General features: G+C 42.5%; 1 protein-coding gene across 2 annotated transcripts in view; it reads left to right on the plus strand.

Moving 5' to 3' along the window:
- cdh8 (cadherin 8) overlaps nt 1–23,864 on the plus strand; it is a 94,993-nt gene extending 71,129 nt beyond the window's left edge. The window contains exons 5-11 of one of the 2 annotated variants that reach the window (XM_076110251.1): nt 1–70; nt 7,110–7,357; nt 15,564–15,700; nt 18,224–18,345; nt 19,067–19,184; nt 22,931–23,182; nt 23,371–23,864. The exon at nt 1–70 is cut by the window's left edge and continues 118 nt beyond it. In XM_076110251.1, the coding sequence (XP_075966366.1) occupies nt 1–70; nt 7,110–7,357; nt 15,564–15,700; nt 18,224–18,345; nt 19,067–19,184; nt 22,931–23,182; nt 23,371–23,864 (1,441 nt within the window). The remainder of the gene's footprint in view (nt 71–7,109; nt 7,358–15,563; nt 15,701–18,223; nt 18,346–19,066; nt 19,185–22,930; nt 23,183–23,370) is intronic. The other variant, XM_076110252.1, reaches the window with a different exon arrangement.
- The last annotated feature ends 503 nt before the right edge of the window (nt 23,865–24,367 follow it).

The raw sequence follows: 24,367 nt of genomic DNA on the forward strand, positions 1-24,367 counted from the left end.
AGATGACCAAGGCATGTTTGAGATTGTCACGGACACGCAGACACAAGAGGGGATTGTTCGACTGAAGAAGGTAAGACATTAAACACAGCAGTTGTGAGCAAACTGTAACACTCGCTAATGTTAGCCTGAAAAGTAGTTAGTTTGAGACATGGGCAGCAGCAGGCCTTAATGTTTTCAGCATCTCTCATCACTTGTGGTATTTTCGGTACTACACCCAGTTGTGGGAACAATGTGTTTGAAATGGACTGGCTGCAGCAGAGTGCGGCGGGAATGGAAGACAGACCCCCTAACCCTCCAGACAGGTTTGCTCAGCCCCTGATATTGGGAGGTGGGTTCACAGTTGCACAGCTAGACCACTACGATGAAGCGATGACAGTATATGCAACACGTGATAGCTACGTTAATGCAGAACTATGTTGAAGAAGTGCTCACTCAAATTTGCAACTTCAATCTGCAGACCAGTTATAATGACAAAGCGAGTCCTGGACATGAACAATAAAGATGGAACCCAGTTTTTTATTCAATAAGCATTTGTTTATTTCAAACACGGAGTGGCTGGAATATTAGTTTAAAACTAGATGCAGCATTTAGTTATTTGCTTTGGTGTTTCTAATATTTTGTTCACCCCATTGACAAACAAGAGTGGGGAAGAATATTAGAAACACATTTTATATAATGCGGTCCAGTACAACACCACCAGTAACTATAACCTCATTACTAAACATAGAGTTGAATGAACACCTCCCTGAAATATCAACAAAAGATACCATTATGATCTTTCTGCAAACATTGGATACTCTGTATATCCACGTCTGTGAACTAATAATATCTTTCAACATTTCTACCTACATGTAAATCAGTTTTATATTGTTTGGACGGCATTCTCAATCACATTTCGACAGCAAAACAAACGTAACCTGGGAGGAACCGCGTCCCCTTCGAAACGTAATTGACAAAGCAGTATCATGAAATATGAATGTCATTTCTGAGACCAGGCTGTGGATTGCATTTAATTGTATAGCTGTACCCAAAAAAAGTGACCAGGGAGTGTTTAATTAAAGTAGGCCTATTAAAAAAAGGAATGAATAATAATAATAATATTAATGACAAAAATAGTCATCATTTATTGATAGAGCAGTGATTTATATTGCAATAATTATCGATGCATGACCCCAGATTAATTCATAGATTCCAGGGTTTAGCCCCTGCTGCTACAGCTAATTGCTTAAAGACATAAGCAAAAAGCTGGATAAAAATGTGTGTTTTTAATTCTAACTGATGAGCTAACATGAGGCCAGATTGCTCTTCTTCTTCTTCTTCTTCTGTACCACTTCGGGGGAAATTCTGTAGTTTGTGAGAGACGGCTTTCCTAAAAAGTAAAACATTACATATTTAGACATCAGTGTCTGCGCGTTGAGTACCTTGAAGGCTTAAGGACCATTTAGCTTTTTTTCTTCTTTATCCATGACAAAAAAAATCACTTCCACATGCTTTTTGCTGAAGGTAAAGTATTCTAGCTTTCTAGCTGCACTTTTTGTGTGTGTGGACAAGATCATCTCATTTTCACATTACAGTCTCGCCCGTTTAGCTGTAGCTGTCTCAGCTGAAGGCAAATTGCTACAAATCGTTCTGACATTGGTTAAATTCAGTTTCGCCGACACCCACCCACATTAATATCACCAGAAGGAGCAGATGGACTACACCTGGAGTTGCATGTTGTTGTTTTTTTTGTGATGCTAACACATCCACATGTGAGAGCTGCACTTCCACCGCTGGCCCCCGAAAGCAATGTCAACGAAGCAGTTGCTGGTTAATTGCCTTGCTTACGGGAGCATTAGTACTAGCGGTCCCTAAAAGAAAATACAGCGCTCATTAAATTTGTTCAAGACATTCCCCTGTGCGTATGGTCCTGAGGAAAACAAGCTAGCAACATCCCTGTCACAAAACCCGAATCTCTAACCTTGAGGCAAGCACATTAGCGTTTAATGGCATGGTGCAACGTGATGTTGGTGAATAACGTTGTATTCATTAGCTAATTCTGAAGTGTGGCCGTGGCACATGCTGTGCTGCTGAAGGAATACGAATCCGAGGATCTTAGTGGTTTTCACACATTTCCACCGTGTAACAGGTTTTTAGATGTGCAGCAGGATGCATATTTCCTCCAGGATAAAAGCCGTAGAGGTTTGACTCTGGACATCATTGCTTGCCTGTAGACATTTAGAGCACTCAATCCTATATTTTCGCTCGGTACCAAAGGAAGTGTGTGGAATTTACATTTGAAAACGGCAAGGCATTTTAATAACAGCTGTATTTCAAGGACATCTGTGGAATATCAAACGGAGTATTGAACGCGTGGTATCAAAAGAAACCAGCGCCGTTCATATATGTATGCATTCTATATTCTAAGCCTATCGGTGCTCCGCTCGCTAGAGGATGTTTGCATATTGACTCAAAGGTGATTGATGGATGGGCCTTCCTAAGTCTTGAGTCATGCTTGGTTCAGTGTGTGGAGGAAAAAGCTATGCTATCACTCAAAATGTGGAATTGTGATGTAAAATGACAATACCCCAAGGACATGTGGTGTGACTTTGTCAGATTGTGAACAATGGACTGTGTGGTAGGAGGAATGTAGAGGAGCTCAGGCCGATCTGCCGGGACTGCAATTCACCGCCGCTAAAGAAAACATCAGCGCGGGAGAACAAACTGGACACAAAGTCATAAAATCTCCAACTGTTGACAAAGCAAATGTCAAATGTGTTCGTCTTTTTGGCAACCTCCACTTCCATGTCGTAAGCAGGCCCCCCCTCGCTCTTTCCGGGGTCTTCCCAGCTTTCGCTCTTTAGTGATGTGTTCGGGAGAGTAGCAAGGCATTTACACACGTACTGTTTTTGCGGCGTCTCAAGTTGAAATGAGCTCAAAGAAGCAGCTTTTGTTCTGTCTCCTAGCCGGTGTTTTGTTTTTTTTCTCCGACCAGGGTGACAGGAGACGGATCGTGGAATTCAAATTATTAATGATCCTTCGCGGCAAGGTTAAAACATATTGATCTAACCGGGGTTGGAGAGGCCCGAACCAGGCGTGAGATTCTTCTGCTGTTTGGGGTTTTAAGCTTTTTATCTGCCAGCCCCCAGGCCTGTCGGGGGATGTTAGTGGGATGCTGAGCTTTCACCCCTGCAGCCAATGCGGAACTTTGAAGACTCTAAATGGCCTGTGTGTACAGACTGATTTGATGCTCAAAAATGACCCAGCAGGGGTGTGGGGGGGGGGGTGTGGGGGGACGCGGCAGTCAGGTCTGGTTAACACGGGAGAAACTAGGATGTCTCTTTGTTGCTGAGTGTAAGTCTGCTGTCCCCCATCTATAAATGTAGCCTCATTCAGTTAAGCCGTGTTTGTTACCGGGATCACGTCAGAATTTAAACGGGCCGTGCAACCTTGACTCTGGTAAAATGTCTGGTACGCAGCTCAAATCTCTTCCTTTTGCACTCATGAATCTCTGAATATACAACAGTGGCACTGTGCATACTAATACAAACCAGGCTCCCCCTGGATTACTCATTCAAAGCGCTGTGTGTTTATTGTATTAATAATTTGAAAGGGTCAAAATATGAGTTGTGTTCTGATTCCATGGGTAGGATATCATACAATATTTAAAAGAGCAGTCATTTTTCATTTCGGAATTGATGCTGAAAAATAATGAATCAAACTTAACTAAGCTAATCAGAGAAATTGTTTACCACTGTTTTCTTTAGACCATGCAAGTGGATTTGGTGTAATTAAATATGCCGGCAACAGTGTGACTCTGTTAGGACACTGGAAACAATTAGAATGAGTTGCTTCTACATGCTGTCAAGTGGGAATAAAAAGGGAAACAGGGAGAAGCTAATTTCCCTGGAATCTAATGTGGAATTTTTGCTAAATGACTTAGCAGAAATGTGAAAAAGCAGCTAACAAAAAACCCTCTTAAAACTGCATATTGTTATGTATACAATTGATCAAATTACTCTCTGTAACCATAGACTCCTAAGACAAAAACACAGGCCAACGCCAGAGTAGCGACCTGTCAATCACAAGCATAACCTGCTCTATGGTCTGTTTGACTCTAAATGGACCATCATTTACTAAATGAACATCATGCTGTATTGAAGACTCAAAACTAGAGATTGAGACCATAAACTCATGTTTACAATGTTTACTGAGGTAATAAATCAAGAGAGAAGTAGAGTCATTTTCTCATAGACTTCTATACAACCAGAGGAGTCGCCCCCTGATGGACATTAGAGAGAATGCAGGTTTAAGGCACTTCTGCATTAGTTTCACTTTTCGGAACCAGAGATTTTGCCGCCTGTGTGTAATGTGAAAGTACTCACTTATAGTGACAAACCCACATGGAGTTTAGCATCCGACTCTAAATTTCCCCTCCGGTGTATTGTTATTTTATGCTCCACAGACTTTCATTTCTTTTTTTTTGTTGTTGTTGAGGGAGCTTACAGGAGAGTAAATGTTGGACTCACAATCATCAGTTGGCCACAACACAACTCCATGCTCATGTTGTTCTGCTGGATCTATAGCCAACTGTTTGCCAACACATTCAGTGTTTCAGTGATTATGAGTGAAAAAAAAAAAAGCTTCCTGAGATGATGCAGCTGAAATTTTATGAACGGATCACTTTTTTGTAGATTTTGTACAATTTCCGGTATCCAATGCCCAGTTTTGCTTTGGCAAACGGCAGTTGCATGAAAATAAAATTTGAAATGTACGCACCTAAAAAGCAAAGTACCAGTTAGCTTCACCTCTGCTGGAAACCAACCAGTTAAACCGATATTTGAACCAAATAATAATTCATATTATCTCTCCATTTCCATATAATCATATTGACCATCCAGCCACAATCTCATACAGACTCCTACTCTCCGCTACCCTCTGAATTCAAGTGTAATCCATTGTCTCGAGGTCCAGCGACACTATGTACTCTCTCAGCACAGATGGCAGGATCAGAGAGAGAAAAGGAATGGGAGGAGGGGGGCTGTCAGGAATGAGTAGGAGAAGAAGGGGAGGTTAATAATGAAAGTATAAAAGTGTTCCGAATAGCTTCTCCGACCGTGGAGGAGTGGGGCTTGGAGAGGCTTCAGGGGCTTGGTCTGACTGCTAGCGCCCTGATGCCAGGAGTGTAGCGTGGAAGTCAAAGCCCCGAGTTGCCTCCCCCCCCCCTGGATGCTGCTACCATCTCACAGCTGGACCCCCAGACACCCCTCCACCCACCTGCCTCTCTCTGCCTTTGACCTCAGGGACAGGTCCTCTTACTCTCCCCCTCTTTCTTAAACTGAATACATTTCCCGTTTTCTTCATCTCCCTCCTCTTAGTCCTCTTCTATCTCCCCAAGCCAGCTCCTATCCCCTCAAGCGGCAAGGCCCACTTTTGATTTCCCTATAAATCCCGGTTATGGAGCATGGAAGTGACTTGATCCCATTATTCTCGTAGCATGAGAGCGACCGGAGGTGATTCTCAATGAAATTGTAACAGTCCGGGGTGTCCTCGGAGATGCCAAGAGACTAAAATTGTGACTCTCCTCTTTCTTTTAAATATTAATGATGAGCCATTTGTAAAGGAAACACTGCATAGCAATTGAAAAACAGCGATTAAACAGATATGTCAGTCACAGAATGGCATGTCCTGTACAAACTGTTCGGATTTCTCATTGGAAAATCATATCTTTTGTTGATAGTCTTGATTAAGCATCTGTTCTCATTTATCTCACGTGAGCTGGTTGCGATAGCATTATGAAAGCGCTCATAATCTGCTGCCACTGAGAGCATTTGCAGGGAGATTTGTGTTCTTACGGGCCGATAAAGGTTGGGAAATACTTTCAGGTTGTGCAACTCTGTAATTTACATTTATTGAGCCTGTTCCATTTAAATCAAAGTGATGATCAAATAAATTCTGTGTGCTGCAATAGACTGATACCATGGACGTTATTCCCGTCACTTTTAAACTCCCTCTCTTCAGATTAAAGCCCCCTGTGTGCTTAATGTTGATGTTGTTACAGCTTCCTTTCAACAATTATGATGGCACAATTATTTTTTGTAGAAAACTGAGAAAGTAGTCATGCTCACTCATGTCAGCTCAGGGACAGGGTAGCGGAATGGATTGTTGCCTCCCTCAGTGTCTTTTCTGATACTAGCACTTGGGAGCGCCACATTTAGACATTTTCAAATCTTACACAAAGGGGCTTTAATTTGAAGTTTGAGGAAATCACACAATCAATTCTCATTAAAGCAAATGCTAATTTCTCAGAGCAGCATTGTTACTCATGATGTTTAAATTAAGGAAAAAATAAATATATTTTTTGTAGTTGTTTAACAACATATACCAAAGTATCGAAAGTAAATGTACTCATTATACAAAATGGCCATTTTAGATTGCTGTATTTTCAGTAATGTAAACTGGTTGCAACTCGATAATGTTCCGATACAACTAAACTTCATTTTCAATTACATTTCAAAACATATTTTCTCCTACATTACGGTTGTAGTTTTAATAATGTTTGGACATTGAGCGAAAAAAACTGCAACAAAACATCTTAGTTCGGTTTAGTAGAATCACGGTTTGGCTTAAAATAAGTATGTTTGTTATGTTATCTAAGTTATGGAATTTTAGTAAAATAAGTCAATGTTGACTTTCGGTTTGACATGATAAGTTTTGCATTTTCATAAAATAAGAAGAATCTACAGACACAGATTAAAAAAAGAACAAGCTCCAAAAACATTAAATCACAAATTTTTCCTTTTCCACGTGTTTTATAACAATGCATACTATTTTAGAAGCTGCTCGTACAGTTTGGAAAAGAAAAGTACTTCTGTCAGACTAATGGTGAGATGTATATGAACAGTATTTTACTCTGAATTGTAAGTGGAGTAGAAGTGTAAAGTAGCAAAACGTGAAAATACCTAGAATTTGTACTTCAATAAAAGCACTTTTACTGAAGTACTTAATTCATCAAAAGTACACCAGTAAAAGTACTTTTCACCACTGGATTTTATGTGTGTGATTTAGACCCGTCGAGAGACAGGGAGACAGGATAATACTTCTGCTCTTCTGTCTCTGCCCCCCCACAGCCTATAGACTACGAGAGCAAGAGAGCCTACACCCTGAAAGTGGAAGCCACCAACGTCCGCTCCGAGCCCAGCAGTGGCGGGCCCTTCAAGGACACGGCTACAGTAAAGATCGTGGTGGAGGACTCCGACGAACCTCCGGTTTTCTTCAAACCCGTGTACCTGCTGGATGTCAATGAGAACGCCGCCGTCAACACGGTCATAGGGACGGTCACAGCCAGGGACCCGGACTCTTCTGGGAGCCTTGTCAGGTAGGAGGGTGGATGCACCTTCACTGCTTAACCGCTTGGTATTGACTGATACAGGGTGAAGAGAGAACTTGAGAGCAAGAAAAAGGGATGAAGAATATAGGTTAACAATGGGTCCTTTCAGACTATAATGAGTTGTTTTAGTAAAAGGGTTGACACTGAGGCATGCAATTAAAATCTCTTCATGCCCGTGACCTCTGGAGAATATGGTGGAGGAGGCTACCCAATGATTGCTGTCATTTCCACAGATGCACTAAAATAATAAAACAAGAGAGAAAGGAGATCATAAGTTCAAGGCAGCACAACTTGTGGCATTCAATGTATGACCAGTCCTGCTATATTCTTCTGTTGTTTGACTTATTCTTGGAAGTACTACAAGGGCACCTTGAGGATAGGTTGTACAGGCAATTTCTCTCCCTCCATCTTGGCATTTCATTAATTCTCCAGCGACTTGCTGACCGCATTCCGGCGACAACACTCAACAGGTTGCGTGTAATTGCATGGCGAACAGGGAGCAGGCTGGGTTTCGTAGATTGGCTGAGGCTGTAGAACACGGCTGGTTCATTCTACTTTTTCTTTTTCTTCTTTTCCTCCTCCTTTCTTGGTCGCATCCCTCATGTTTACTGATGAGATTGCCAGGAGGACTTGAGCCCTGAGGTTGCATGATGTCGCTGCCCTGGTAAAAAGAGAAATACATTTCATGTGTAATGACATATTTTGCCTCTCTCTGTCCTTCGTGTCACAGGGTTTGTGTGTTTGTTGACCAAGTCAGTGTTTGTTAGAGGGAGATACAGAGACCAGTTCTGTAAATTAGTAAATGTTAAAGTAAAGGCTAAATGATTAATGAATTCATTAAATAGCTGCTGATCGACTATTTGATTAATCAACTGAATTCTATTCTATGTAGGTGACGTAACAATAATGATGAAGGAAACATCTTACATGTATGAAAGTCCAGAAATATCTCAATAAGTACTCGTCTGATTTACGTGTTGGTGGCTTCTTCAAATGTCTTGTTTTGTCCAACCAGCAGTCCAAAGCCCAAAGATATTCCGTTAAAGGCAATAAATCCTCACAATGCAAAAGCTGGAACCTGAGAATTATTCTAGTTTGTGATTGAAAAACGACTTAAAGAGAAACCAGCTGATTAACCCATCGACTAGCCAACTGATCGTTGCAGCTCCAAATGTAGTCTGTTGGTCTTTATTGAGGGGAATTAACACAAAAACTATGAAGGAAACAGAAACCCAGTCACGAGACAAAATGTTGACATTTCTGTTTTTGTACACCACGGATACGTTGAATGTCGACATTCCTCAACCAAAAACACATTTCATAAATGCGTTTCATATCAGCCTGCTATTAATCTTGCAGAAACGCACAATGCCACGGGGTTGATGATGTGAAACCATTTGTTAGCTCTTGGCCAAACTACTAAAGTTAAAAAAAAAGAAGATAATGGTTTGTGTTCAAATAAGAGCTTATCAACTGTAACAACACAATTAGCACAAATAAATCACAACTACCCTTCGCAGACATTCTTAAGTACTGTCACCTAACAAGCGTAAACTCAACGTTAACTTTTTGGTTTCACTTTTGGGGACATAAACAGCGGTCTCCTAGGTGAAAGTCCTGTGTTCATTTGACTCATCCCCCCCACCACCCCAATGTCCCCCATTAGTGGACTGTCTCGCTCTTCATACTCCTAATTATACCACATAACATTCAATAAAGGCTGCTCCGCATGCTACGTCAGTTGCTCTGCCTGAATGCCAAAAAACATCCACATTAAACAAAAGGCAACACAACGTCCACATTCAATGCGTCTGTGGTTTGCAGAGTCGTACAAGGCCCACATCGTCTCCTAGCGACACACACACGGACCGGGCTGTTATTGTTCATTTGCAAATTAGATTTTTTGTGAAAAAAAAAAAAGTGTATAAAAGTCCTGTGCATCATTGTATAATAATCTCACAATGTGCAGTATTAATAGCTGATTACGTCTGCCGACATTCTAGTAATTCATCTCCTTCAGTGCATCATTATTGAAAGGAAATGTCACTAAATTATGAATGAGTGTGCTCGCAGATGGCAGCACCCTGCTGACATGATCTCTTCACATATTTGTTGCTATGACACTGTCCAGATATTAACGTCCCGCCTTGGCAATCAGATGTCACACACTTTAAACGTGATGCAGCGCAGACGAAGGACTAACTCATAGGCAGCTTATCTTTGTGCACTAGGTCCATTTCTCTCTCTCTCTCTCTCTCTCTTTCTCATTTGTCTTGAGGTCATTCTCTTACACTCACAGTCTTCATTATGCTTTTAATCAGCAATTTTACAATTCTGTGGAGAAGTCAGGACAATGGATTGTTGCTCAAGGGCTTTGTGTGACTGTCAGGGCTCCAAATAAGAATAGAGCCTTTTGATGAAGTGCTCAAGAACTGTTAGATGAATCCATTCATTCTCAAACTTTCAATTATATTTTCCCGAGAGACAGAAGAAGAAGTTGTAAGTGGCCAGTAGAATGGTGCGGTAATCATCTGCAAACTGATCAGCGTGGTGAAGTAACTGCTCAAGGATCACACACTCAATCACACACTTCTTGCCAGTTAGCATTTTGTCACAACACTTTGCTTTGCCATTTTCTTTGAAGTCCAAATGTCCCCCCTCCCGCTAATCTTCAAGATGAGCGTGATCTATCACAGATGTCAAGTGATTTCTTTGTGGCGGGTGAGATGAAGCAAACTATTGTTGTGGAGGGCTTACTGTAATATGATGCATCACCAAAGACCACGTAGCATTTCTACTCGCCTGTAACTCCGAGCTTTGGGCTGATGAAATGATTAGAGTGTGGGAGATTTTAATCCTTCTAGATATACTGGCTAACAGAAGGCTGTAGCGTCAGTAATGCCTCTTACATGGTCAGAAGGATCTTGTAAGTAATGCAAAGTCTGGACAAAAGCCTCATCAGACAATAAGCCAAATAATCAAAATTTCTTGTTCACAGAGGACACGGGGCTGCAATTATCTTCCTTATTATGATTGTTCATGAATAGTCGACTGATCATTTGGTCTTTAAAACATCAGAAAACCGTGAAAGGTGGCGTCTTCAAATGTCTTTTGTTTTGTATAACCAAAAGTACCGAACGCTAGAATGTTTAGTCTGCAGTGATATGAAACAGAGGAAATCAGTAAATCATCCAACTGGAGAAGCTTTTAGATTTTAATATGATTAAACAGTTGTCAAAATATTTCTGCTGAACGACTCGATTTATAGTCTTTTTTCATCTTTTATTAGGTGAAGTAATAAATAACGGTCAAGGAAAAAGACATGAAAAAAAAACCTTCTGCTGTGAAACTGATTTAAAATTCACGAGTATTTAACCAATAAGTATATAATTGTAACTCTTTTATATACAAATTAAAGATTTGTCCAAAAAACTGGTGAGCAGGAAAGTATTGAAAACTTCAGCGAGTGTGTCAGTCAACATATGCAGCTTGTTGATCTTTCCACTTGAATTCCGCGTAAATATAGTCATCGGCCTACGACTTTCCTCCTCCCTCCTGTCTCTTCTTCTCTCCCTCTCTGTGTCTTGTACTCTAACTTTCTGTTTCAAAGATCGGAAAAGAGACAGAGCTCCCCAAAGAAAAGACATCTGTAGTCCGTGAAGGTGGATCTATAGTGGAGTCGCAGCAGTGATAGCAGCATGTGTGTGTGGACTTTCTCCTGACCACCATCTGAACGAGCTCTCCAGTCGACCCCCCCTCTGATTAGAATCGCTCTCCGTCTCAATCCCCCCTCCAGCTGGACCAGACTGAACCAGTCTGAGTCGAAAGCACTCGGGGCGAGTGCTCTGGTGTGCTGCCATGTCCTCTGCACTCGGGAGACAAACAGCCCCTCAGCTGTACTTAATGCATCCAACCAACAACATTTCAGGTGCACTCCATGAAATGCTCCCTCAGTGTTGCCTCTCTCTGGAGCCTGTGCTCTGTCGTTTTCTACCTGACTGATCACAAATAAAAAGCAATGTGACATCTGGCAGTCACTATGGCTGTGTGACACAAACTGCTATTTCATAGAGTAGAATACAGCGATTGTGTTTTAGTTCAAAATATTGATACTGTGACAAGCAGTGCCACGATCCAAGTTTCTTTTCACCCTGCTTTTCTTCTTTCCTCTTTTATTGTTGAGGGGAATTGAAAAGGAATTCTTTAAAGTTTGCTTCTTACAGCAGGCTCCCTGATGTTGTCTTATCGGCTGTCAGCTAACACACTGCTTATGGTAATACAAACTGTCATGTAAAGGAGGTGGTCCTGAAATGAGGGAAAGTGAGTTTCAAGAAGGCCAATTCTGCAGGACTTTTGTTGTTTTGTTATTTATGACTCTCAAGGAAAATCACCTTCCTCGTAAAAAGGCTAACCTGAACAAAATGCAATGTTAAAACACGACCGGTCAGCATTCAGGGGACTGCAGAAATGAGTTGTAGGTCTGTGGTCGTCCCAGTGGTATTACTGACCTAATAACAAGCAAGAATGTCACAGAGGTTTTTATTCTCTGCAGACAAAAAACCCCGAAAAGGTCTGTTCTCCATCTTTTCACCTCTTCTCCCTTCAGCTTGCACTCGGTCACTCACACACACGTTCACACGGACATGGAGATAAAATGCAGCACCCACTGTGCACACACACACACACACACACACATAAGTGTGAATAAGCGCAAATGCACGTGGACACCTCTCCCTGGCTGCCTAACCTTTAGGCCTCTAATTTGGTGATGATGCATTCCTTGTGTGCAATGAGAGTATGGCAATGAAAAAAATAATATTTTGGGTTCAGTTTTTGTAAACTGTAATATGCTATAACACTCAGACTGATTACAATGCTTTAAAAAAAGATCTACATTGTAAGAAAAAACAGATGCATTCACCCTCCTACAAATAAAGTGTTTAATCCACAAGCGATAAAACACAACATTAATCAATTAACTCAGGAGTTTTGCGAACACTGCCCCGCTTGCTCTGGTATGACCAGTAGGCTAGTTTACGGTGGCTAATGTTACTGTGAAAGACAGTGATTTAGTATTAATCCTGAAGTTTAGAACTTTTAATCCCTTTTAAGGTCAATATTCGTGAAAAGCACTGGATCTTGCATTTCCCAAAATGCTTCTTGATATCATTTATTTTCATTAGAAGTGATAACCCTGATGATGTCATGATAGTTATTCCCTCAGACTCCCTCCGCAGCAACATAAGACATTATACCATAGACATAGTTCCTCATGAATAATTAACTGAACTTTGTGTCTAAAATTGGTGCCCCTGTAAATAATTTAAATAAGATCCTTTTGTTTAAAGTCTCTACATTTACATTACATACAAATTTCCCCCTCGGGATGAATAAAGTATATCTATATATCTATACTGTATGTAATTGTGGTTATATCTGCACTTGTGACTAATCTTCAGACAGTGAGAAACCTTAGTGTTTCTTATTGATATGAATCCCCACAAGTTCTCACTCCCAACTCGTCGAATACGACAGCTTGGTCAGTGGTCCTATGCTTCAAAATATGACGCTCAACGTATTCCCGTATTCTGCCCATCACAATTTCTGCTCGTAACATAGTCTTTTCAAAATAGTCTCTTTTTTTTACAGGGAAAAGCTAAATCCTATCTTAATTAAGCTATACCATTTAATTGAAGATGAAATATTACTTCATAATAATAAACGTTTGCGTTGTTACTGTTTATTGCAGAAACATAGTCGATGAGAGCTTTCACTGCCCAGAGTCTGCCACATCTGTCCGAGAGAAAATCCTTCGCATTTGGTGATGAAGAAGACAAATCACGGATAGTTAGCATGAGCAATGATAGCCACCGGGGCTAAAGAGACAAAAAGATCGCCACCCACGGAGACTCAGACAGAGAGGATGTCCCGGCCGCACCGTGTGATTGACGGGTGATCTGTGAGAGATGCAGCGCTGGGACGCCGCATCGCCGCACCGAAGGACCGCAAACGAGTGGAAAGATGAATAACGATCTCACAGATTACAGCTCATGATTATGCACAGAACGTCCTCTGTCTCACTGATGCATTTTGATTAGCGCATTATTCAGGTGGAATATATTCCAACGTCTGTTGCGTCAGTGGTGAGGTCGCTTCACTGCTTTCTAATACTTGGCACAAACAGCCGAGATGTTTAACCGTTGGACTGAGGTGAGCCCGGTGGCGTTTTAAAAGCCTGTGGAGAGCGAGGCGAAGCTGAAACCAGACGACGCGTGCACACACACACACACACACACACACAGGGACGCGCGAGCGAGCGAGCAGACATTTGCACACATGCTCACATCACACTCAGGAAAACCACGCACGTATAACGCTGGATATCATTTTTTTTATTTTTTTTTATTTGCTTTTAATTCTTTTCACATCACGTTGTCAGTTTGAGTGACAGGTGGCAGAACATTTCAGGGTCTGTCTCCCCGCTTCCACGTGAGGCTGTCAGAGTTTGACTGGGATCCACTCAGTCTGCAGGAGAGAGGCTGCTCCCAGGTGGTTTGCTGCTGTCTGCCTGTCTTGAAAGTGCTGTGCGTCTGCAGGGCAAAGGGAGAGAAAGAGAGAGAATGGTGGTGGTGGTGGTGGTGGTGGTGGGGGGGGGGTGTGGGTCCTCATGGACCTCTCCCAGCCCGGCGTCTAGAGGATTTTACACCATTTCATCTCAAAAATGGAAATGTCACGGCTCGGTACATCTCCCCAACAATTGGAATCTGGGCCAGTGGTTTATTTATTTCGTTTCCTATCGTTCTTGTATAAGCAGCACTCTCCTTCCTTTAAAATTGTTGTTATTGTGACTTTGTCTTTCTCTGGTGCGCTCTTCTCTTTTTCTCTTTCCATCCCTCTGGATCCCTCCCTCCCCCTCTCCTCTCTTAGTCTCCCATAGAAACACCGTAGGGTGTCTGCCAACAGGTCTGCACCGATAGGCTTGAGCAGTTCCACTGTGAGATGGTACAGGACCCAGGGTTAGAAAGGAAGGGAGAGCAGGGTGAGCAGGGCGTCTGGTGGCGGTGTGGGGAAGGAGACTGCAAGGGATTGGATTAGAAAGAGACCCAGCTGGATGGAAAAGAAAAAGAAAAACTTTCTGACTGTTGGTGAGTAAGAAAGGGAAGAGATTGTGAGGGGAAGATGTCAGAGAGAGAGAGAGAGAGCGAAAAGGAACAGAAAGAGTTTGTCCTGGAGGTATGGAAACACTTGCAGTACGCGGTGTAATAAGCTCACTTCGGCCCAGTGTTTTAGGTGAGTGGGATGTTTATGACAGTCACGCATCACGGCAAGTTAAACGCGTGAAAGCAAAGATGACCCATAATGACAGAATTCTTTTTTTAGTCAGTCTTGTGTGGGCTCGTCCCAAGAATTGGCGCTGCGCCTGCTGCAACATAAAAGAGCAATTTCACAGCTTTGGAATATTCTCTTTTATGTGCATTCCAATTTCAAACTCGCTGCTGGAGTTTTTTTTTTTTTTTATTAATTTAATGTCTTGCCGCTGTATACTTAACACCATACAAGTTTCAAGCAGTCAGTGTGTCTCATGCGGGGGTCATGGAGGAACAGGAAAGAAGAAACGCTTCACAAATGTGTCCTTTGCCACCGCGCTTGATTCATTTTAAACGTGTGCTGCTTTATTGACGAGGACCCAAACGTCGCTAGAGGTTTGAAAAAGCAAAACAAAATCATTTGGCCTAAGATCAGACAAGGTCACACACATAACAGGCCGGTCATTGGTTCATCTCCATCACATCCATTATCCCCTCCCACCCTCTGATGTTCCAGCTCCTGTGTGACACAGTGCTGTCCTAACTCATTAATGCAAAGCCTTTGGGGGCCATTGAGTGTTGACAGATCCCAAACGGGGTTAACAACACCCCATCCCTTACCCTGACACGACACGTACTAATGGTCTTTTTTTTCCGCCAGAGCTGTGATCTCCTTGGACCTTATGAGGCTTTAATGCCCCCCTGCTGCTTGTGTGAAAGCTGTAATTATTCCTTAGATGATTAGTGATTTTCAACAGTTTTTTTTTACAGTGCATTAATCTACAGGTATCTCTTCATGGCTAAGTGAGACCGCCAGACAAAATGCTGCATTGGTGGGTTGCGAAAGAGGCCTGGCTCAGATTTCTGACGATAGATTTTCTTCGCAGGTATTTCATCGATCGGCACACGGACCTGGAGAGGCAGTTCAACATCAACGTGGACGATGGGAAGATCACACTGGCTAAACCGCTGGACCGGGAGACGGACATGTGGCACAACATCACGGTGACCGCCACCGAAGTCAGTAAGTGACCTCTTCCTGACTCCGCTCTCCCCCGCCATGAGCACGGCTCCCCGTGAATCGTAATGTCCTGGTTTTGAAAATCACCATACTATTAGACATTCATTGGCACGTTTGTTAAAAACGGGGGAAGTGCTGCCAGTCACGTATAGCGTCTCCTTCTTCTGAGCGACTTTGCGGGTTGTCTCAGTCAAAAGACTCACTGACCTGCTACACACAATCCTCTGTTCAATAGAATGGCGCTTTGTAAACCGGCGCTTTTAATCGCTCCCAGAGTATGGCACAAACAATTAGCGTTTGAATCCACGGAGGCATTAAATACGTTAATTTGCTGAGTTTTGATTGAATTAAACAGCTCAGTAGTCAATTTGTGGAAGTGCGAGAACATTAAGACGTATCAAATAAACAGTTTTAAAGACATGCTCCAGAGTGGATTGCTCCAACGCCAGCATCCATTACAGATTAAAGAACATCTGCGAACCGCAAAACCCACTGACTACGTAGAAAATCTTGCCGGCAGAGCTGCAAAGAGCTCAAACCATATGTAAGGCTCTATTTGCATACAGATTGTTTCAGGGGGGCTGTATGTTGTGATAAAGCCTAATGTACCCCTTAAAGCTATTGGAATAGAAATGTACACAGCTTGTAACTTGTATTTTCCCCCCATCCTCTTCCTCTCTCCATCCCGCTCTCCTTCTCATCTTCCAATCCGTCCCTTTCTTCCCTTAATCAAAAGAAACACACATTAATTGTCGGAGTAAATTAAAGCCCAAACGCTGTCGTAATGTTTTGGCCGTGCAGCACAGACAAAACAGACGTCGCAGCAGCCCGGTGGAGGAATTGAATGTGTCTCATTTGATAAGCCGGTTGCCTTGTCATTTCTTGCACCCATACATTTAAAGCATGTTCATGCCTCCTGGCAAAGTAACTGTGGCTCGAGATAGTGGCATCTCGGAGAACACCTAATAGGAATTTGCCAAAATAAATAAGGCAGTTTTGCTCCTCTCCACGGATGGGGGGGGGGGGGGAGGCGGTGTCTGCTCTGGCGTGAAGAGGAAGAGATGTGTTCCCGCTTCTATCCTGATGCCATTTGCCACCCAAACGGAGGCGCGTTCTGCCGCCTCGCACCAGTTGACATCTGACTAATCAGACTCTATTCCCTGTCTGCTGCTGGGGAGAAGTCACTTTTGAAGGTGGGGGGGGGGTTCTGTCTACCTCTCTCCCTTTGCCCTAATCCATCTATCACTGTCTATCAGACTGTCAATTTCCTCTCCTCACTGCTTACCTCTTCTTCAACTCATCTCCCAGCCCGTCTGGTGGCCTTGGTTTTCTTAAGGCATTCTGCCCTCTGCTATGTGTGTCGGTTTCATTTCAGATAAATAAGAATAAAGGATAAAAGTACCAGTTAAAGTGATATATATATATATATATATATATATATCGTTTTAAAGAAGAAAGACCACAGATCCTTTTACAGATGAAAAGTTGAATTACAGGCAATAAGCATAGTTCATTTCATTACACTCAGGATTTTTGCAGAAACATACAATGTCAGCATTTTTTTTAACAAACCATAGAGATACGCTTTCTTACTGACATTAATGAGTACATTTACTGACTTTAAGATTCTCTTTACATGGCTTGTGCTCCTGTTACACTACATTTTAGCAATTCTTTAATAAACATGATGATGTCTTTCAAGCAATTGGCCCAAGAGAGTTTTGGGAAATGAAAGCAAACTGAGTTTGCCGTTATCTTGTAACTGCAGTGTCGGCTCCTCTTTAAAGCCAGTTTCAAACCAAACATTTGAACAGTTACTATGATTGAAAAAGCCCTTTGATTTAAATGACCAAAACTCTCAGTCTTCACGTGCTATTTGCGATTAATTTGTCTTATAAGGTTGCAGTTTGACCAAGCCTCCATGAAGCCAAACAATTAAATGAATGAATAGAATGGAAAACAAAAACACACCAGAGTCATTGGCCATGCTGACACTGGGGCCACATTAATACATAATTGCCTTAAAAGTTGGCATTTGCACTACTGATTAATAAATACAACCGTTGACGGGGACACTCGAAAGGGACTGTCAATTACCAGTCATGAATAATTCCAATCAAAATCTAATCTAATTAAACAGCCTTTCATTGTCTTTTTAGACTTCAGTTACCAATGACTTATTAATATGCATGTTTTAACTCTCATGTTTTAAACATTACAGTGTACAGGGGATTTTCAAAAGCACTTTGAATGGGATTTCTTTTTTTCCTCCTCTGTTGCCTAGAATCCCGTTTTGCGTTGCTGATACCAGCTGAAATGTAGATTGATGTGGCTTATCATCTGTCCTCCCATCAGCTCAGGAAATGAAGGGTGAAATAAAGATTGAAAGTAAAGGAAATTAAAACTAGGTCACAGAATGTACCTGGGATTTCATGTGTAACCTTGTTATTTTTTGTAGTATATATTTTGCTTATTCTCTTTCTTTATTTATCTCCTCCTTCTATCTATCTATCTACTTCACACTAGGAAACCACAGTCAGATATCGAGAGTAATTGTGGCCATCAGAGTGATGGACATTAATGACAATGCCCCTGAATTTGCCACCGAATACGAGGCCTTCCTGTGTGAAAATGGAAAACCTGGACAGGTAAGGAAAGACTATTTCATTTATCAAACCAGTGATCTATCTTTCTCTCTCTCTCTGCTCCTTTCTTCCTGTCTCTCACTCCTCCCCTGTAATGATTGGCCACAGTGAATTATGGCTTACTTATTTCACTGGGAGTACAGTCCCCCCCCCACACACACACACACACCTCCCCCACAACAGCCCTCCCTTGACACAGTGTGTCCGTGGAGCAAAGGGGAAATGAGAGCAGTCAGGATTGATCAGAGTGGATCATAATTCAAGACATGTCTTTCATGTCCTCCTCCAGATGGCTCAATGCCTCCCCCAGTCTAAATTTCTGGACAAGTATTTAGCATTCTCTTTTTCATCAATCGACCTCATTCAGGGGACCTGTGTACGTACAACAGGGAGCTCTACTGAAAGGAACAAAAAAAAAAGGGTAACTGTCCTGCAGGGCCAGAATTCTAATTTCCAATCAATCATAGAGACGTACTGCACGATCAGACCTATGATGACAGATTAGCAGATAGAGCCAGGAGCCTGAAAGTGTGCCAGACTAGACAGGACCTCATTGATAATAATCTCAAACTCCAGGAATGAATAGGGCATATATTTCATCAGGCGTGATCCAACTAGTATTAGACTGAGGCAATCTGCGGTGGGAAAAACAGAGTAATGAATAGGCTGCCTCCTGTATTGACTTTGAGCCCTCCTCTGTATATCTTCTTGTCTCTCAACGCAGGTGATCCAGACTGTCAGCGCGGTGGACAAAGACGACCCAATCCAGGGCCACTACTTTGACTATCGTCTAGTCCCGGAGATGCTAAACAACCCCAATTTCACCATCAAGAACAACCAAGGTGAGCAACAAAAGAAATGGCAGAGAAGTAACTCTTCTTTTTTTTTTTTTGGGCAGAATGACTGATGTTTCTGTAAATTTCTCCAATGGCTTTCCGGACTAATCTCCAACCCGCGACGTGTTAGCCGTGCTCGAGATGAAATCTGGTGGATCAGTGTAGCTCACAATTAGCAGATGTGAAATTGTGTGGACACCAGCTTCTTTTTTACTCCCCAGTGCGTTTTGAGGGAAACTAAATGAATGGGATCCAAATGGCTTTTCGCTGGTAGTCTTGTAGCTCAATGTAGGGTGACGTCCTAGGAGCTGCGTTGCAGCGCGGCAGATGGTGCTGAATTTATTTGCTAAATACTCAAATTGGTTTATTTGCCCGTTTGTCTTCCTTCCCTTCTCCTGCCTCTCCTCCATAACCGGCTCCGAACAGGCTGTGTTCATGATGACATTGTGTAATGTTTTCAGCTCGGGGCAAATAATCTTCATATGGCACTAGCCTTCTGTTTTCGACGCTGAGGCTGCAGGCTAACTTACTGCAAGAGTCCATAAAAAGCAGGTCATCAAATGGACTAGCCGGTCTTTTAACAAAAATACCAAAACCTTACGTTAGTGGGCAGGAAGTGTAATATTCAGAGGCAATGACACATTTAGCAGTAACCAAAGGAAAATGAATTCGATTTTTTTTCTGTCACACGCACAATAACCCTGTCAAAAAATGTAAAGTCAAAAATGAAGGGCTGTTTAACAGGCACAGACTTGCTGCAAAGTACTCAGTATTAACAGCGGATCAACCTCAGAGTGTATTAAAATTGCAGGTTCCTGAACCTTGCCCTTTTGTTAAGAAGAGATTTAATAGTTTCTTAAGATTATAAAACAGATTAAAAAAAACACTAGAAAATGTTTCACCACCAACAGCAAAAAAAAGCCAGCATTCTTTCTCATTTGCCTGAAACCACAGTAAACATATGTTGTGGTTCAGCTCTCGATATAATACATACAGCACCGACCACTTGTCAATGGTATTGCTAATTCCGAACAGAGAAAATAATCTCCTTTGCACCGTGTCCCCCGCACTTCAGTGACTATTTCTATCTGAATCGGCAGCTGTGGGAGACACTTGAGTGTAAAGGGCCCGGCTCCTGTGAGCCTCGGTGGCTTGCTTTTGTTCGTGATGATGGGTCTAATGGTAGGGATCGCACAGTGAAGAGGTTACAGGCTGCCTGCCCACACCGAGGAAGATGGCTGAGGTTCTGACCAGCTGTACACAAGATATCGAGCACTCTGACAACTCTGCGTTCAGCAGGCGGGGTTGCAACAGAGCAGAGCAGGCCAGACTCAATAATTGAGACAACATACATTCAGCACGCTGCCAAGAATGAAATTCTGCTGATAGAAAGTCTTTTTCAAGGCTCTTTTGAAGACATTACACTTTCTTCTTTTTGCCTAAGCAACAAAATGCAGATGTGGCTAATGTTTGCAAACTTTATCAGTTAATATCTTTACAAAAATGTACATTACTGAGTCGGTTCAGTGACTTTATCACTCCTCTCTACTGTGGCTAATGTTTTAGCTTTTAGCATTAAGTTACATTGACACAATTCAAGGTCCAACCAAATAAAAAAAACTGAAATATGATTGCATGATGTTTTCTTCTGCTACAGCATATACGTTTGTGATTTATACCCAAAAGGGGAGAAATTCATATTTTGCATTTCTTGACTTCATGACTGTCAGTCTGACCAGTCAGATTACTTGACTTTTTACAGTGGGATAAGGCAGTACTTGTCATTGTTCATCTATTGATTGACAAATTGATTCACCAATAGCCAGTCAACAGTCGGGACAAAACACAAAAAGCCAAAACTAGCTGTAGCTTTGTGTCTAATGTCCCCGTCTCCCCCTTCAATCATTGTGAAGGAGCTACCAGACAAACAACCACAGAGGCAAAATGCTTACCAAAGATTGCTGATTGTGCTGCTAATTAGCTAGCAAGCTAAAGCACACTGAACAGCGTACACAATCCTACCTGCCAAATGTCGGCATCCGTCTGTTTAGATCTTAATTATTGTCGTCCTTTTTCTCTATTACTACTACCAAGACAACAATGTTATTACCATGTGTGCTACATATTCAAGTGCAGGTGTGCTTTTACTGTGTCAAAGCTTCTGCAGAAACAGTTGGAGGCTAAAGGAGCATTCGTGGTGTATCCTGTTGAAAGCTTTTTTTCCTCACAGTCAAAAAACAATAAAATCAATCTAAGAATCATTTTTTACTGCTCTGAATATTATTAGTGTACACTATGTAGTGGGTTGAATGAATTATGAATAAGTAAGTTATTTCATGTCGGTGTTAAGTGCTCCATTTATATATTAATTTAAATATGCACAATAACACTGCACATTCTGCACAACAGTCCATTCAGATATAGTGTAGTGTGACTGAATCAGACACACTTAGTGTGGTAAGTGGTGAGAAAGTCTGTTCATCAGTAGGACACACATTACTGCTTCTTCCAACCCTTTGATACAGAAACAGTCCCACTGATTTGTGCATGTGCTGTTTGTCGCTGCTCACATAATCTTAAGAGACTTCAGATGTGCAGAACGTTTTTCAGACTGTTGGTGTCACTTCTGCTGTCACTGCTGTCATTTGGAAACATCCCACATATTAAGTTATTTATAGCGAAAAATGTTATGGTGATGATTAATATTATAAATGTACACAGTTTTTCTTTTTCATCGGAGTCCATCAGTCGCTAGATGAAACAATTTCAATGTGGCCTAATACGTAGAGCGCAATAAAAAAGAGAGGTTATCGGTACAGCTGATGTTCTCTTTGAGTAGCAGACTTTATTTCTGTGGATAAATTGACGGGCAGGATATGTTTGATTCTATTTTTTAACATAAATAGTCACCAAGAAATTGAAAATGACCTGTGTACAAGGACAAGCCCTAATGGTTCATTACAGGATAGTAGATACTTGCATACTCGCTCTGCACTGCTGAATGATCCAAATGAAACAGGACACGTTGGTGCTCACAAAGCAGAGCCTACCACTTTGTGGCAGCACTCGTAAGAAAATAAATCTGAGCATATGCTCACATGAATTACCGATTGTGCAAAGCAAATACTTCCATCATGAAGCATCCCATCCTTTGATTAAGTTTGCTCTGTCACTCTCTTTCCACCAAATCTATTTCCCCCCCCTCCCTCCTCGGTGCACCCTCAAGCAGAGGCAAAGGTTAGACCATCGGGTGTCTTGTACGTTTTCCACGAGATCAGCGGGAGTAGATTCTTATGTGGATGCAAGTGTTTGATAATGTGAGCAGGGTAAGGAGAGCCAGCTAATGAGCAGACAGCTTCACAGAAGTGTCATCAAAGAGCAGCTGGCACCTTTCTGGGTCGACATGTGCCGTCTTCGAAGTCAGTGTCGCCTGCCGCGGTCTTCGGCTTTTCAAAGGGGGGGGGGTCCAGCCGACGAAGCTCGCATTCCCTCAGAATTCCCAAATTGGTCTGTCGAGAGAAAAAAGGGGAAGGTGGCTGAAATCCATCTAAGGCACTGGAATGTGGGAACGCTAGAGAGGCTAGTGACGATTGATGTGAAATTAGTTTACCCTCATGCTGCACTGGTCTTCACACGATATAATAATAGAAGTTCAGTCTGTTGCTACCATGCATAATAAAGGTGTTTTCTTTGTTCAGACATTCTTGCAATGCAAATTCATCTCTAGCTTTACCTCTCTCTCTCTCTCACAGACAATTCAATCAGTGTTTTGGCCAAGCACGATACCTTCCGCCGACAGAAGCAGGAGATGTATTTCCTGCCAATCATTGTGACGGACAACGGAAACCCACCGATGAGCAGCACCAACACCTTGACCATCCGAGTGTGCGGGTGCAGTAAGGACGGCGTCGTCCAGTCCTGCAACGTGGAGGCCTACGTCTTACCCATCGGCCTTAGCATGGGAGCTCTCATAGCCATCCTGGCCTGCATTATACTGCTGTTAGGTGAGGTATTTCTTTTTTGCGTTGCGGTATTTTAACTGTGAGTTGGTTTCACAGATGTACTTGAAGCCTTTTGTAATCCGACCTCGATGAATGGTCTGCTTGTATGAACAGAAATTCCTCTTGTCAAAGGCTTGACCTAGATTTCTTCTTCTTTCTCCCTTTTTTCTTTCCATCTGTCTTTCTGACAGTAATAGTAGTACTTTTTGTGACCCTGAGGAGACACAAGAATGAGCCTCTGATTATAAAGGATGATGAGGATGTGAGGGAGAATATTATCCGCTACGATGACGAAGGAGGTGGCGAGGAGGACACAGAGGCGTTCGACATCGCCACGTTGCAGAATCCAGATGGCATCAACGGTTACCTGCCGCGCAAGGACATCAAGCCCGACTTGCAGTTCATGCCGCGGGCGGGCCAGCACTCCGGCCCGAACGGCGTGGACGTGGACGAATTCATCAATGTGCGGCTCCACGAGGCAGACAATGATCCCACCGCGCCGCCTTACGACTCCATCCAGATCTATGGTTACGAGGGTCGGGGATCCATTGCCGGCTCCCTCAGCTCACTGGAGACGGCGTCGTCGGACTCGGACCAGAACTATGACTATCTCAGAGAATGGGGCCCGCGCTTCAGAAGACTTGGGGAGCTCTACTCTGTGGGCGAGAGCGACCGCGAGACCTGACCTTTGGTTTGTTAGTCAAAAAAGACCTTTCCGATTTCTTTTCCGTCCACATACTTGTGTATTAAACGCTAGGGGGTTTGCTGGCTTTTAGAAACAGGTGTTTAAAAAAGTAAAAAAAACAAAAAAACTGTTAAGAACAAGGGAGGCCACCTTTTTGTATTCTTGTTAGAGTGAGGTATAGCAGTTGTCATCCACTACGTCAAGCGCATTGTAATTGTTGAGCCAAACAATGTCTTTCTTAGGAGATCTATGATTCTTGTGGACTGTATCTTAGATTCCGTTGTGGAGTGTCTAGCAGTATTTTGGGTGTTAGTCATTTGCTGTGACTGCCAGTAGCAGAAAAACCCTGGGATTGCTGGCGGTTGCCCGATGAAGGGAACTCACGGATACCGTCGGGTTCTCTGAAGCTTGAGCGGACACTCCATGCTCCATGGACAGCAAGCTGGATCTCAGGAGCTGCAGAGGGACTCTTGTTTCACATCTCCCTAAGCCACCCAGCTGAT

This window comes from Anarhichas minor, unplaced genomic scaffold, assembly GCF_050575085.1.
Source record: "Anarhichas minor isolate MPS153535 unplaced genomic scaffold, ASM5057508v1 ptg000042l, whole genome shotgun sequence".
In the NCBI taxonomy this organism is placed as follows: domain Eukaryota; kingdom Metazoa; phylum Chordata; class Actinopteri; order Perciformes; family Anarhichadidae; genus Anarhichas; species Anarhichas minor.